Source organism: Salmo salar, chromosome ssa11 (assembly GCF_905237065.1).
Source record: "Salmo salar chromosome ssa11, Ssal_v3.1, whole genome shotgun sequence".
NCBI classification, from domain to species: domain Eukaryota; kingdom Metazoa; phylum Chordata; class Actinopteri; order Salmoniformes; family Salmonidae; genus Salmo; species Salmo salar.
This window is the reverse complement of record NC_059452.1, coordinates 103,810,886-103,825,341: the sequence shown is the minus strand read 5'-3', so window position 1 is coordinate 103,825,341 and position 14,456 is coordinate 103,810,886. Positions and strand designations below refer to the sequence as shown.

General features: G+C 43.5%; 1 protein-coding gene across 1 annotated transcript in view; it reads right to left on the bottom strand.

Moving 5' to 3' along the window:
- Positions 1–12,790, bottom strand: part of frem2a (FRAS1 related extracellular matrix 2a) — a 243,133-nt gene extending 230,343 nt beyond the window's left edge. The window contains exons 1-2 of the mRNA XM_045690232.1: positions 11,187–12,790; positions 3,523–7,051 (exon numbers count right to left, since the gene is read on the bottom strand). Of these exons, the coding sequence (XP_045546188.1) occupies positions 3,523–7,051; positions 11,187–12,638 (4,981 nt within the window). The 5' untranslated portion in view covers positions 12,639–12,790. The remainder of the gene's footprint in view (positions 1–3,522; positions 7,052–11,186) is intronic.
- Between the last annotated feature and the right edge of the window lie 1,666 nt (positions 12,791–14,456).

Below are 14,456 nucleotides of genomic sequence, written 5' to 3'. Positions count from 1 at the left end.
CTCGCCAGAGGTAGCCTGACTGCCATTAGATACCGAGATGAGATCCTCAGACCCCTTGTGAGACCATATGCTGGTGCGGTTGGCCCTGGGTTCCTCCTAATGCAAGACAATGCTAGACCTCATGTGGCTGGAGTGTGTCAGCAGTTCCTGCAAGAGGAAGGCATTGATGCTATGGACTGGCCCGCCCGTTCTCCAGACCTGAATCCAATTGAGCACATCTGGGACATCATGTCTCGCTCCATCCACCAACGCCACGTTGCACCACAGACTGTCCAGGAGTTGGCAGATGCTTTAGTTCAGGTCTGGGAGGAGATCCCTCAGGAGACCATCCGCCACCTCATCAGGAGCATGCCCAGGCGTTTTAGGGAGGTCATACAGGCACGTGGAGGCCACACACACTACTGAGCCTCATTTTGACTTGTTTTAAGGACATTACATCAAAGTTGGATCAGCCTGTAGTGTGGTTAAACACTTTAATTTGGAGTGTGACTCCAAATCCAGACCTCCATGGGTTGATAAATTGGATTTCCATTGATTACTTTTGTGTGATTTTGTTGTCAGCACATTCAACTATGTAAAGAAAAAAGTATTTAATAAGATGGTTTCTTTCATTCAGATCTAGGATGTGTTGTTTAAGTGTTCCCTTTATTTTTTTGAGCAGATATATATATATATATATATATATATATATATATATATATATATATATATATATATGTCTCTCTCTCTCTCTCTCTGTATATCCCTCCCTCTCCCCCTTCTCCCCTACTCCCTCTCCCTCTTCTCCCCTATCTCCCTTTCCCAGACACAGTGACACTCTGGTTGCTGTCAGAAGAATTTTCTGTCTTCCAGAAAGAAAAGCCTCTGCTTCCGTCTGTCTGTCTGTCTCTGTTTCTAGTCTTGGCTTCCCTCCACAGCGATTTTGACTAGAAGGTATGCAGCTATGGACAGAATTTACTTTCGTAGCATGTTAGGAGAAACTTTGCAGCAGGTTAGGATAATTAACGTAGCAGGTTAGTAAAAATAGGTTAAGGTTAACAAAAATGCTAAAAATCTTCCTGACGCGACTTGAATATGCAATGTTTTTTTTATCATAGCCGTATACCATCTAGCACAACCCTCCACACCTCCGTGCCTCTCTCCTTGCCTCCTAGTATGACTGGGTTTGAATCATAGACTTGTCTCTACAATGTGTTTACAACACACTCAGCATGTCACGTTAGACACAGATCACTACACTTCTAAAGAGTTTTACAGAGAATTATCTTACATTATTTGATTGATTGCCGTCTCTCATACACACACAATCATGCACATACACGCACACACACCTACACTGACCTCTTACCCATGATCCTTTACTTTACTCGTCTCATTGAACAAGCCACTGTACTGAACTACCATTTGGGATGCAGCCAAGAATGAAACATCTCCCCAAACTGGGGTACCTTGCAATTTTAAAACTACAGACTTTACTAAAAACACTACAGTGAATACTATATTATTTAACCATAGTATACTATGCCTTGAGGAACTCTCAGGCGTGCGCCTTGAGGAACTCTCAGGTGTGCCGCAAAACTTTTCCTAGTCTTGATAATTGTTTGGAACACTCACTTATAAACCTGTACTGTGGAATGTACATGGAATTTTGACATGGGAGCACTACTGCAGCCCACATTAAAAAAATATTATAGTATACTATGGTTAAATACTATAGTATTCACTGTAGTGTTTTTGGTAAAGTCTGTAGTTTTAAAATTGCATTTTTTTTTGTAAGGGTTACTGTAGTATATACTGTTGTGTCGTTGTGGAATCAAATCTCATTCAATTCATTTTTTTTTTAGCTTCACAATTATTTTTTACATACTTTCAGATGATTTGGACATTTGGAGCCTATTTAATCTATTAAAAAAAAGGATCAAAGAAAATACATTATTTGCAGTGTGGATCAGATGAGATGGAGTTCATTACCACTAAATAAATTAATAGGGTCATTTTAGGTGTGCTGCTGCTGCTGCTCCAAAAAATACCCGTCAAGGTCTGCCACAGTTCAAAAAAGATTGGTAGCCACTGGACTACAGTGGCCTATCACCATGCAGACCCGAAGTTAAAATAATACGTGTAATATTTTAAATAACTTGTGAATTTGCTTAAGTCTGCCTGGATTGCCAGATGAGTGGAGACCAGGGTTCGCAGTTTTTAGGACAAGCTCAATCAAGCCCAGATTAAATCTATGCGATTTTGAATAGTACTTGAACCCAGGTCTGCTATGCTAACATACAACCGCAGCCTCCCTGTTAATCACACTCTGAAGAGCAAGGCTGTAATTAACATCTAAATTGCCGCTAATACCTCCCTCCCCCATAGATTAACATTTCAATTCCCCAGCCAGTACTTGCCAGTTAGATCAATAATTATCCTGATCTAAATAAAATCTTTGTAATGCGTTTGGTGATTAAGTCATTATCTAGTAATTATGAACAGAGGGAATGTGTAAATACATGTGCTTAGCTGTGATTGTTCCATTGTCGTTTCAGATTCTGACTTTCCAAGACAAAGACTTACCAATAATACCGGTTGTACATTTTAAATATAGATTTTAATATGCTATTTAGATTTAAACAAAACCTCAAAGTAAATAAACAACTGTTTTAGAAAATCATGAAATCAATCAATCAATCTATCAATTAATCAATTAATCTATCAATCAATTAATCTATCAATGAATCTATCAATCAATGAATCTATCAATGAATCTATCAATCAATCAATCAATCAATCAATCAATCAATGAATCTATCAATCAATCAATGAATCTATCAATCAATCAATGAATCTATCTGTCAATAAATCAATGAATCTATATATCAATGAATCTCTCAATTAATCAATGAATCGATCAATCAATGAATCGATCAATCAATCAATGAATATATTTTTCAATCAATCAATTAATCTATATATCAATGAATCTCTCAATTAATCAATGAATCGATCAACCTATCAATCAATCAGTTAATGAATCTATCAATCAATCAATGAATCTATCAATCAATCTATCAAACAATCAATGAATCTATCTGTCAATAAATCAATGAATCTATATATCAATGAATCTATCAATCAATCAATGAATCTATCAATCAATCAATGAATCTATCAATCAATCAATGAATCTATATATCAATGAATCTATCTGTCAATCAATCAATTAATCTACATATCAATTAATATCAATCAATCAATTAATATATCTATCAATCAATCAATGAATATATCAATCAATCAATGAATCTGTCAATCAATCAATTAATCTATCAATCAATTAATGTATATATCAATGAATCTATCAATCAATTAATCTATATGTCAATCAATCAATCAATCAATTCATCTATATATCAATGAATCTATCAATCAATCAATCAATCAACATAACTAAGTGATAAGAAATCATATACCCAAAGCAATTAATTAATCAAACAATCAATAATCAATAATACCGATTGGCTGGTGTCTTACCTTGACTGAAGGTGTCGATGGAGTCGTTCCCTTTGCCCAGGTTGATGAGGTAACCATGCTTGGGTTCCGTGGTGACATGGAATACTAAGGAAGCCGGAACGCTGTCCCTGTCTAACGCCCGTAGAACTTTGGAGGTCATGGGGAACCCCAGGTGCCCCGTGGACAGGATCCTCAGTGTCGGGGCGCCCTTATTCACCACCAGCTGGGGGACACCGTTATCTATGGCCACCACCGTGATCTTCATCGTCTGTGGGTGCCGTGTCTCGAACACCGTGTCGGGGAACACGTAGAAGTCAGTGTGCGTCCCGTCAGTCACAGTAAATGAGAAGGAGTCTTTGGAGGTCTCGGTGCCATCGTGTTTGTAGCTGATGAGGTTCTCGTTGAGGTCTTGCTTGGTGAAGATGGTGACCGGTGAGGTGTGGTTATGGAGGAGTTTGCCGTGCACCGGTGGTTGGGTGATGGTGAACTTCAACAACCGGTCAGCTGTGTCCTGGTCCTCTGCGGTCAGCTCGAATGGCGTGAGGAGTTTACTCTGCCCCTCGGTGACCACGAGTCCATGAACCGTTAAAACTGGTTTCTTGTTATCCACATCCACAATAGAGACTCGGAACGTACGTAACACCGGGTTGTAACCGTCGGTTACCTCAAACTCGAAACTGTCCATCTTGACTTCGTCGTCCGAGGTATGGATGTAGTAGACTTTACTGCCAGCCAGCTGGAGTTGGGTGAATGACACGATGGGGATCCCTGGTGTATCAGTACACTCCAGGTGTCCTCTAACTGGAGCTCTGGTGATGGTGAACACCAGACATTCATCTGGACTGTTGAGACCGCTAGTACTGAGAAGATCTGTGGTCAATGTCACTCTACCGCCTTCCTTCAGAGAGACTCCCTTGCTGACCACGTCTGGGAAGACCATGTCGATGCTCCTGATGGTGATGTAGAAGTAACGATCGATCAGAGGGTTCATGCCGTCGGTGACGTCGAACCTGACCAGGTCACGGATGCCTTCCTGACTATTGTGTGTGTAAACGATCAACCTTTTGTCCACATCCCTCTGTGTGAAATTCATGCCTAACATGATGTTCTCCAGAGAACCAGATGGGGTTTTCCTCTGAAGAACACCCTGAACAGGACCGAAGCGGATCACATAGGTCAACGCTCCATCGTCCGAGTCTAGATCGGTGGCTTTGAGGACCTTGTTGTTGATCTCTTTCGCCTCACCTACTTCCACCTCCAGACCGACATTAACCAGCATTCTCGGTGTCTCGTCGTCGAGGGCGATGATCATAACCATGGCGGTTCTCTCTACCGAATATTTCCCGTCTGTTAGAATGACGTCGAAGCTGTCCTCGGTGGTCTCAGAGTCGTCATGTTCGTAGATTAAACTGGAAGCTTCCCTGATCTGCTCTAAGGTGAAGTTTATGACTGGGACTGAGCCTGTGGCTAGCTGGTTGAGGATGAAGCCGTGTTTGGGCAGTTTAGAGATGATGAAAGTCAGCTCCTCAGCTGGGATATCAGTGTCTGCTCCGTTCAGGAGATGAGTGTCTATGACTATATTCATCCCCTCCATCACAACTATCTCCCTCAAGTAAATCTCTGGCTTTTCATCATTAGCCGGAATAATCACAATAGGGAAGAAATGCCTTTTTGAGAAGTTGATACCGTCGGAGCATCTAAATGTGAACCTGTCCTCTACGGGTTCTAAGCCCTTGTGGATACTCTGAACGTAATATACATGTCCTTCTCTGATGTCTCTGATGTAGAAGGCGCTGACTGCCGTCCCTGACCGTGAACTCTCTGATCCAGGAGCTGGGGAGATGTTCTCCACATAGCCAGACGTGGGCTGGACGATGATGGTGCAGAGAATATCATCACTGGTTGTGTCTTTGTCTTCGGCCTTTAAATACTGTGCTCCGATGGCATACTTCTGTCCTTCGACAACGATGAACTGGTCACCCACGGTTACCTCGGGGGCCTGGTTGTCAACGGGGATGATTGTGACGCCGACGTGGACACCATTGACCTTGTTCCCGCCCACTGACCAATCATCTGACATGTCAGTTAGGGTGAGGTTGAAGCTGTCCTTGATGGATGTCAGGCCAATCTCTCCGCCGGTGTGGGCATACACCACTAAACCGTTGATGATGTCGGCTTGGGTGAACTTCACGGCATGCGCCCCGGCAACAAGGATGACACCAAACACGGGCGCGTTCTCGATGATGAAGGTCAGCTGGAGGTCGTCGGTGTCCTCGTCCCACCCCTTGAGGGCGCCCGTGGTGATCTCCATAGCTCCATTCTCTAGGACGTCCATGTGTGAACCGACCGTCTCGGCAGGTAAACTGACAGTCGGCATCTCGTCGTCTACGGGCTTCACGACGACTCTGACTTTAACCGTGATGACGTGGATTCCATCGCTGACGTCGAGTTGGAACACGTCGCTCACCGTCTGGTCGCCGTTTTGGACGTATGTGATCTTCCTGTCCGAGATGTCCTCTAGGTAGAAAGCTCCCCCTTTGGGTAGGTCTGAGAAGGTAAGCAGGACTTGGCCGTGCTGCGGAGGCTGTCTGAGGGTAAACAATATCTGTTTACTGTCTGTGTCTGGGTCTGATGCGTCCAACTCAGCACTGGATATCACATGCATGCCTTGCTCAAACACAGAAAAGCCAGTGTTAGTGATCTGTGGTGGTTTGTTGTCAACTGGCTGGAGAAAAATCCTGAAAGCCCCCTCGACGCTATTCCCGGCCGTGTCTTCAACGGAGAACCGGAATTGGAGGACGTGAGCCGTGATGCCCAGCTCCTGGTCGGGAGGGCTGTAGGATATCTTATGGTGGTTGACCTGAGCCTGCGTGAACTCGTTGACCTCAGTGTCGGGGCTCTCGGTCAGAACAATGGACCCGAACACCACCGGGCTGTTCTCGTCTGTGTCTGTTGGCGGCTGGATCACTGTATATTTCAGGTCATGGTCCTCAGAGTCTAGATCGGTGTAGAGAAGCATGTTCTTACCGAAATGAGTCAGCTGGTACTCCTGAACAGTCACTTGGAGCGTGGTACCGGGAAAAAGCTCTGGGGGAACGTCGTCGATGGGTTGAACCCTGATGATGAACATGCTCTCGCCCGATTCGTTAGGCGGGTCATTGTCGTCATGGACTTTGAACACAAACTGGTCTATGACTGTGTCAGTGTTATGTGGTCCGGTGTGTTTATAGAACACCTTCCCGTCTGTGATGTCTTTCTGCAGCCACTCTGTCACCTCCTTCTCATACACCTCATCCTCAGCGTTGAACTTCCATGACTCGGGGTCCTCTGGGGCGTCGGACTGCCTCAGCAGCAACCCCCCGATGGTCGAGAATGGCGGCTCGATCATGAATTTGATCGTGGAATCTTCTGAGTCGATGTCAGCGGCGCTGAGCATCAGAGGAGAGATGGCCATAATCTGGTTCTTGAAGAGCACAAGACCAGTGTTGACGTTGATGATGGGAGGCTCGTCGTCCATGGGAACAATCGTCAAGGGAAACAGGAACTCCACCTGAGAGAGAGAGAGAGAGAGAGAGAGAGAGAGAGAGAGAGAGAGAGAGAGAGAGAGAGAGAGAGAGAGAGAGAGAGAGAGAGAGAGAGAGAGAGAGAGAGAGAGAGAGAGAGAGAGAGAGAGAGAGAGAGTGGTTTATTTCAATAAGGTCTATAGAAGTACACAATACACTGTACTTAGAGCATGCGCTGACCAACTGGCAAGTGTCTTCACTGACATTTTCAACCTCTCCCTGACCGTCTGCACTATCTTCATGTTTCAAGCATATCACCATAGTCCCTGTGCCCAAGAAAGCATAGGTAACCTGCCTAAATGACTACCGCCCAGTAGCACCCACGTCGGAAACGCTGGTCATGTCTCACATCAACACCATCATCACAGAAACCCTAGACCCACTCCAATTCGCATACCGCCCCAACAGATCCACAGATGATGCAAACTCAATGGCACTCTACACTGACCTTCCCCACCTTGACAAAGGGAACACTTATGTCAGAATGCAGTTCATTGACAACAGCTCAGCGTTCAACATCATACTACCCTCAAAGCTCATCACTAACCTAAGGACCCTGGGACTAAACACCTTCCTCTGCAACTGGATCCTGGACTTTCTGATAAGGGTAGACAACAACACATTTGCCATGCTGATCCTCAACACGGGGGTGCATGCTTAGTCCCGTCCTGTACTCCCTGATCACCCACAACTGCATGGCCAAGCACGACTCCAACAGCATCATTAAGTTTGCTGACAACACAACAGTGGTAGGCCTGATTACCGACAACGATGAGACTTACTATAGGGAGGAGGTCAGAAACCTGGCAGTGTGGTGCCAGTACGACAACCTCTCCCTCAACGTGAGCAAGACAAAGGTGATGATCCTGGACTACAGGAAAAGGAGGGCCAAACACGCCCCTATTCACATCGACAGGGCTGTAGTGAAGCGGGTCAAAAGTTTCAAGTTCCTTGGTGTCCATATCACCAACAAACTATCATGGTCCAAAGACACCAAGAAAGTCGTAAAGAGGGCACGACATCGCTGTTTTCAACCTCAGGAGACTGAAAAGATTTGACATGGGTCCCCAGATCCTCAAAAATATATACAGCTGCACCATCGAGGGGATCCTGACCGGTTGGATCACCGCCTGGTATGGCAACTGCTCTTGAACTGACCATAAGGCCCTACAGAGGGTAGTGTGTACAGCCCAGTACATCACTGGGGCCAAGCTTCCTGTCATCCAGGACCTACAGTTGAAGTCGGAAGTTAAAAGTCATTAAAACTTGTTTTTCAACCACTTCAACCATTAATTGTTAACAAACTATAGTTTTGACAAGTCGGTTAGGACATCTACTTTCTGCATGACACAAGTAATTTTTCCAACAATTGTTTACAGACAGATTATTTCACTTATAACTCACTGTATCACAATTCCAGTTGGTCAGAAGTTTACATACACTAAATTGACTGTGCCTTTAAACAGCTTGGAAAATTCCAGAAAATGATATTATTTGAGTCAACTGGAGGTGTACCTGTGGATGTATTTGAAGGCCTACAGTGAGGGGAAAAAAGTATTTGATCCCCTGCTTGTTTTTCAACCACTTCAACCATTAATTGTTAACAAACTATAGTTTTGACAAGTCGGTTAGGACATCTACTTTCTGCATGACACAAGTAATTTTTCCAACAATTGTTTACAGACAGATTATTTCACTTATAACTCACTGTATCACAATTCCAGTTGGTCAGAAGTTTACATACACTAAATTGACTGTGCCTTTAAACAGCTTGGAAAATTCCATAAAATGATATTATTTGAGTCAACTGGAGGTGTACCTGTGGATGTATTTCAAGGCCTACAGTGAGGGCAAAAAAGTGTTTGATCCCCTGCTGATTTTGTACATTTGCCCAGTGACAAAGAAATGATCAGTCTATAATTTTAATGGTAGGTTTATTTGAACAGTGAGAGACAGAATAACAACAAAGAAATCCAGAAAAACGCATGTCAAAAAGGGAGTGCTCCTAACCGCAGCTTGTTACCTGTAAAAAAGACACCTGTCCACAGAAGCAATCAATCAATCAGATTCCAAACTCTCCACCATGGCCAAGACCAAAGAGCTCTCCAAGGATGTCAGGGACAAGATTGTAGACCTACACAAGGCTGGAATGGGCTACAAGACCATCGCCAAGCAGCTTGGTGAGAAGGTGACAACAATTGGTGCGATTATTCGCAAATGGAAGAAACACAAAAGAACTGTCAATCTCCCTTGGCCTGGGGCTCCATGCAAGATCTCACCTCGTGGAGTTGCAATGATCATGAGAACGGTGAGGAATCAGCCCACAACTACACGGGAGGATCTTATCAATGATCTCAAGGCAGCTGGGACCATAGTCACCAAGAAAACAATTGGTAACACACTACACCGTGAAGGACTGAAATCCTGCAGCGCCAGCAAGGTCCCCCTGCTCAAGAAAGCACATATACATGCCCATCTGAAGTTTGCCAATGAACATCTGAATGATTCAGAGGACAACTGGGTGAAGGTGTGGTGGTCAGATGAGACCAAAATGGAGCTCTTTGGCATCAACTCAACTCGCCGTGTTTGGAGGAGGAGGAATGCTGCCTATGACCCCAAGAACACCATCCCCACCATCAAACATGGAGGTGGAAACATTATGCTTTAGGGGTGTTTTTCTGCTAAGGGGACAGGACAACTTCACCGCATCAAAGGGACGATGGACGGGGCCATGTACCGTCAAATCTTGGGTGAGAACCTCCTTCCCTCAGCCAGAGCATTGAAAATGGGTTGTGGATGGGTATTCCAGCATGACAATGACCCAAAACACACGGCCAAGGCAACAAAGGAGTGGCTCAAGAAGAAGCACATTAAGGTCCTGGAGTGGCCTAGCCAGTCTCCAGACCTTAATCCCATAGAAAATCTGTGGAGGGAGCTGAAGGTTCGAGTTGCCAAACGTCAGCCTCGAAACCTTAATGACTTAGAGAAGATCTGCAAAGAGGAGTGGGACAAAATCCCTCCTGAGATGTGTGCAAACCTGGTGGCCAACTACAAGAAACGTCTGACCTCTGTGATTGCCAACAAGGGTTTTGCCACCAAGTACTAAGTCATGTTTTGCAGAGGGGTCAAATACTTACTTCCCTCATTAAAATGCAAATCAATTCATAACATTTTTGACATGCGTTTTTCTGGATTTTTGCTTTTAAATTGTTTAACTTGGGTCAAACGTTTTGGGTAGCCTTCCACAAGCTTCCCACAATAAGTTGGGTGAATTTTGGTCCATTCCTCCTGACAGAGCTGGTGTAACTGAGACAGGTTTGTAGGCCTCCTTGCTCGCACACGCATTTTCAGTTCTGCCCACAAATGTTCTATAGGATTGAGGTCAGGGCTTTGTGATGGCCACTCCAATACCTTGACTTTGTTGTCCTTAAGCCATTTTGCCACAACTTTGGAAGTATGCTTGGGGTAATTGTGGAAGATAGATGTCCTAACCGTTGGTAGATTAATAATCTGTCTGTAAACAACTGTTGGAAAAATGTATTGTGTCATGCACAAAGTAGATGTCCTAACCGACTTGCCAAAACTATAGTTTGTTAAGAAGAACTTTGTGGAGTGGTTGAAAAATTAGTTTTAATGACTCCAACCTAGTTGTATGTAAACTTCCGACTTCAACTGTAGCCTCTCTATTGATATTTTATTGTTACTTTTTTTAATAAATTCTTTATTATATATATATATTTTTTTTTTTCAATTTAGTAAATATTTTCTTAACTCTATTTTCATAAGACTGCATTGTTGGTTAAGGACTTGTAAGTAAGCATTTCAAAGTAAGGTCTATACCTGTTGTTTTCGGCGCATGTGACAAATAACATTTGATTTGATTTGATTTTTCGACTATTCATTAGCACTCGGCCAGGGACACACCCCCAAACCTTCCAATCTGAAGGAGGACACTAAACCACAAGGCCACTGAGTTGTTCATGAAAGACAGTAATTGGGAACTTATACATACTTTTCTGTTCTTTTCATTTTTTTTCAATAAGGTAACGTTACATGGTATCAATAGCAATGAACGCTGAATTATTTGATACAATTAAACATTTTCATAAATAAGATAAATACCTGGTTCTTGCCATCTGTCATTCTGAAGATGATGTTGTCACTGTACGTGTCGCTGCCATCGTGTCGGTAGATAACCACACCCGTATTCAGGTCCGCAGCCGTGAAGTACTTACTGCGCGACCCCAGGACTATGAGGTCGCCGTGGCGGAGCCCGTCGACGACGGTTACCGTAACACCGTCCAGGTTGTCCTCGTCACTAATCTCCAGGTTGTGGGTAGAGAAAAGGGGGCGGGACTGACCTTCGTAAAGCAGCTGACCCGTATTCCGCGTCACGACCGGCGCCAGAGAGTTAATCGGCTTCACCACAATCATGAACGCAAAGGGGTCCGAGACCGCCACGTCCGGATCCACCACCTCAAACTCTATCTGAAAGATCCTCTCCGTGTCTGAGTCCAGGGAGGGAGGCTTGTAGGCTATTTTCAGGTCCCGTAGGTCTCTCTGGTAAAACGAGGTGATGGGTAGGTTCCTGTCATCCGTGCTAACTATATAACCATCCTCATAAGAGAGAGGGGAGGTGATGTTGAAGATAAGTTCATCAGGGTTCGACTCAAGGTCCTCCGCAGCCAGCATGTCAGTGGTCAGAGCTGTCATCACAAACTGACTCACCTCCATCATCAGCGTTGCCATGAAGCTGGGTTTAGGAGGAGTGTTCGCATCTCCATCCTTGATACGGATCATCAGTTGAAAATACTCCTCTTTTATTACGTTTCCCTCTTTATCACATAGTTCAACAACCATGGGCACATGGTCTCTGTTGGGGGATTTGTGAACAAACGTGTGCTCGTAACGGATGTCAGATTGGATGAATTCGTCACAGTCCATAATTTTAGTGAGTCCATCATCTACAAGTCTTCCGTATTTGGGGAGAGCGCTACCACTCGCTAAAGAGTTCACCTTGCATTTTTGAGAGTTTCTGTCATAAGTGAATTCCAAAATCTTTTTATCAATGGCATTACTAACGCCGTTCAGTTTAGCAACGGTCAGCGGCATGTTTTTGGTGACAACCTCCATTTGCGTAAAAACCACCTCTACCTCCGTCATGAATGGGATGATAACGGTTTCGGTTTGAGTATCATACCTGAGCTGTAGTCTCACTCTGTCCTTAGCCAGGCTCCTCGAACCGAAGTGGGAGTAGGTGACGTCGTTGGGACCGAAATCACACGGAAACTTTTTGGGAGAGAGGTGCCCGGGTCTCTGGGAAAGCGGCTGGTTATCCAGAACGGTGATGCTGCACCGGTCCCCCGGTTGCGTTTGAATCACCAAATCATTGACAGGATCAATGAAAACGGATCTCCCGAAAGGCACGCGTATTCCGTTATTTGCCACCAGTATCGCGTCCTCAGACAGTTCTGACCTCAACGGGAAAGATAATCCGTAGCTATCTGAGAGCTGTGCCACGCCGCTACCTGACAGCGACGCGGCAACGAGGATAAATCTATAAAATAGTAGCATAGTGGGAGTCAGTGGATATAACCCAACACAAACGCTTTTAAACGGTATGTTTTGGAGAAGTGTCCGGTCCGTTGTTGTTATCCTATCCTACAGTTAAAATCCGTTACAGAAGGGTTAGAGACGGAGTGAAATTCCATACATGCATCAACGTGACAGAGTGGCATTCTCAATGAGACATTTGCGCGCACAGTTTTAACTTCAGGCACTTGGGGACCAGTGTTAGAGAGATCCCGCCCACCTCCACAGGCTATTGGATGATTGTGAGGAAGGAATGCGCGAGGGAGACTGTGCATATATGGTTATTGCTATCTGGGATTAATGGGACGTCCATACCCTAAAACCTTAAAACCTTAACCTTTACTCTTAGCCTAAATTTAACAGTAATCATAACCCTTACCTAACCCTAACCCTCAACCTAACCTTAACCCTTACCTTAACCATTTTCAATTTCAACTTCAATGGGGTAAGGACTTCCCAAGAAGCCTGGATAGAAAAGAGCCTGTGAATAGACAGAGATGACACCCAGAAGAGAGGAGGAAACTAGAAAAATACTGTGAATTAAGGAAAAAAAGAGTCGTATGCAAATAGGCCTACATGGGTTTTCAAAAATGTCCCATTTCAATAGCCTATAACATTTCAATGTTCTAACATTGTTGGGGTTGTTGATGCCTGTAGGTCTACATAGCCTACAGATTGTTCTAAATAAACCAAATCCCAGCGTTCAGTAATAGGCTTGGAAGGTCACTCAACAGGCTCGGCACTGACACAGATGACTGATGATTGGCTGAAAGAAATTGATAATATGAACCTTTCTGGGAGCTGTTTTTGTTAGATTTCATTGCAGCTTTTGATATCATTGATCGGAAAATCAATTTACTGAAAAAAAAAACGTTAAGTGTTATGGAATTACATCCTCTGCCTTATCATGGATTGAGAGTTACCTATCTATTAGAACACAGAGTTACCTATCTATTAGAACACAGAGTTACCTATCTGTTAGAACACAGAGTTACCTATCTATTAGAACACAGAGTTACCTATCTATTAGAACACAGAGTTACCTATCTATTAGAACACAGAGTTACCTATCTATTAGAACACAGTCACCTATCTATTAGAACACAGAGTTACCTATCTATTAGAACACAGAGTTACCTATCTAATAGAACACAGAGTTACCTATCTATTAGAACACAGAGTTACCTATCTAATAGAACACAGAGTTACCTATCTATTAGAACACAGAGTTACCTATCTATTAGAACACAGAGTTACCTATCTAATAGAACACAGAGTTACCTATCTATTAGAACACAGAGTTACCTATCTATTAGAACACAGAGTTACCTATCTATTAGAACACAGAGTTACCTATCTATTAGAACACAGAGTTACCTATCTATTAGAACACAGTTACCTATCTATTAGAACACAGTTACCTATCTAATAGAACACAGAGTTACCTATCTATTAGAACACAGAGTTACCTATCTAATAGAACACAGAGTTACCTATCTATTAGAACACAGAGTTACCTATCTAATAGAACACAGTTACCTATCTATTAGAACACAGTTACCTATCTATTAGAACACAGTTACCTATCTATTAGAACACAGAGTTACCTATCTATTAGAACACAGAGTTACCTATCTATTAGAACACAGTTACCTATCTAATAGAACACAGAGTTACCTATCTAATAGAACACAGAGTTACCTATCTATTAGAACACAGTTACCTATCTATTAGAACACACAGTTACCTATCTATTAGAACACAGGTAACTCTGTGTGTCTATGGTAACTCTGTGTGTCT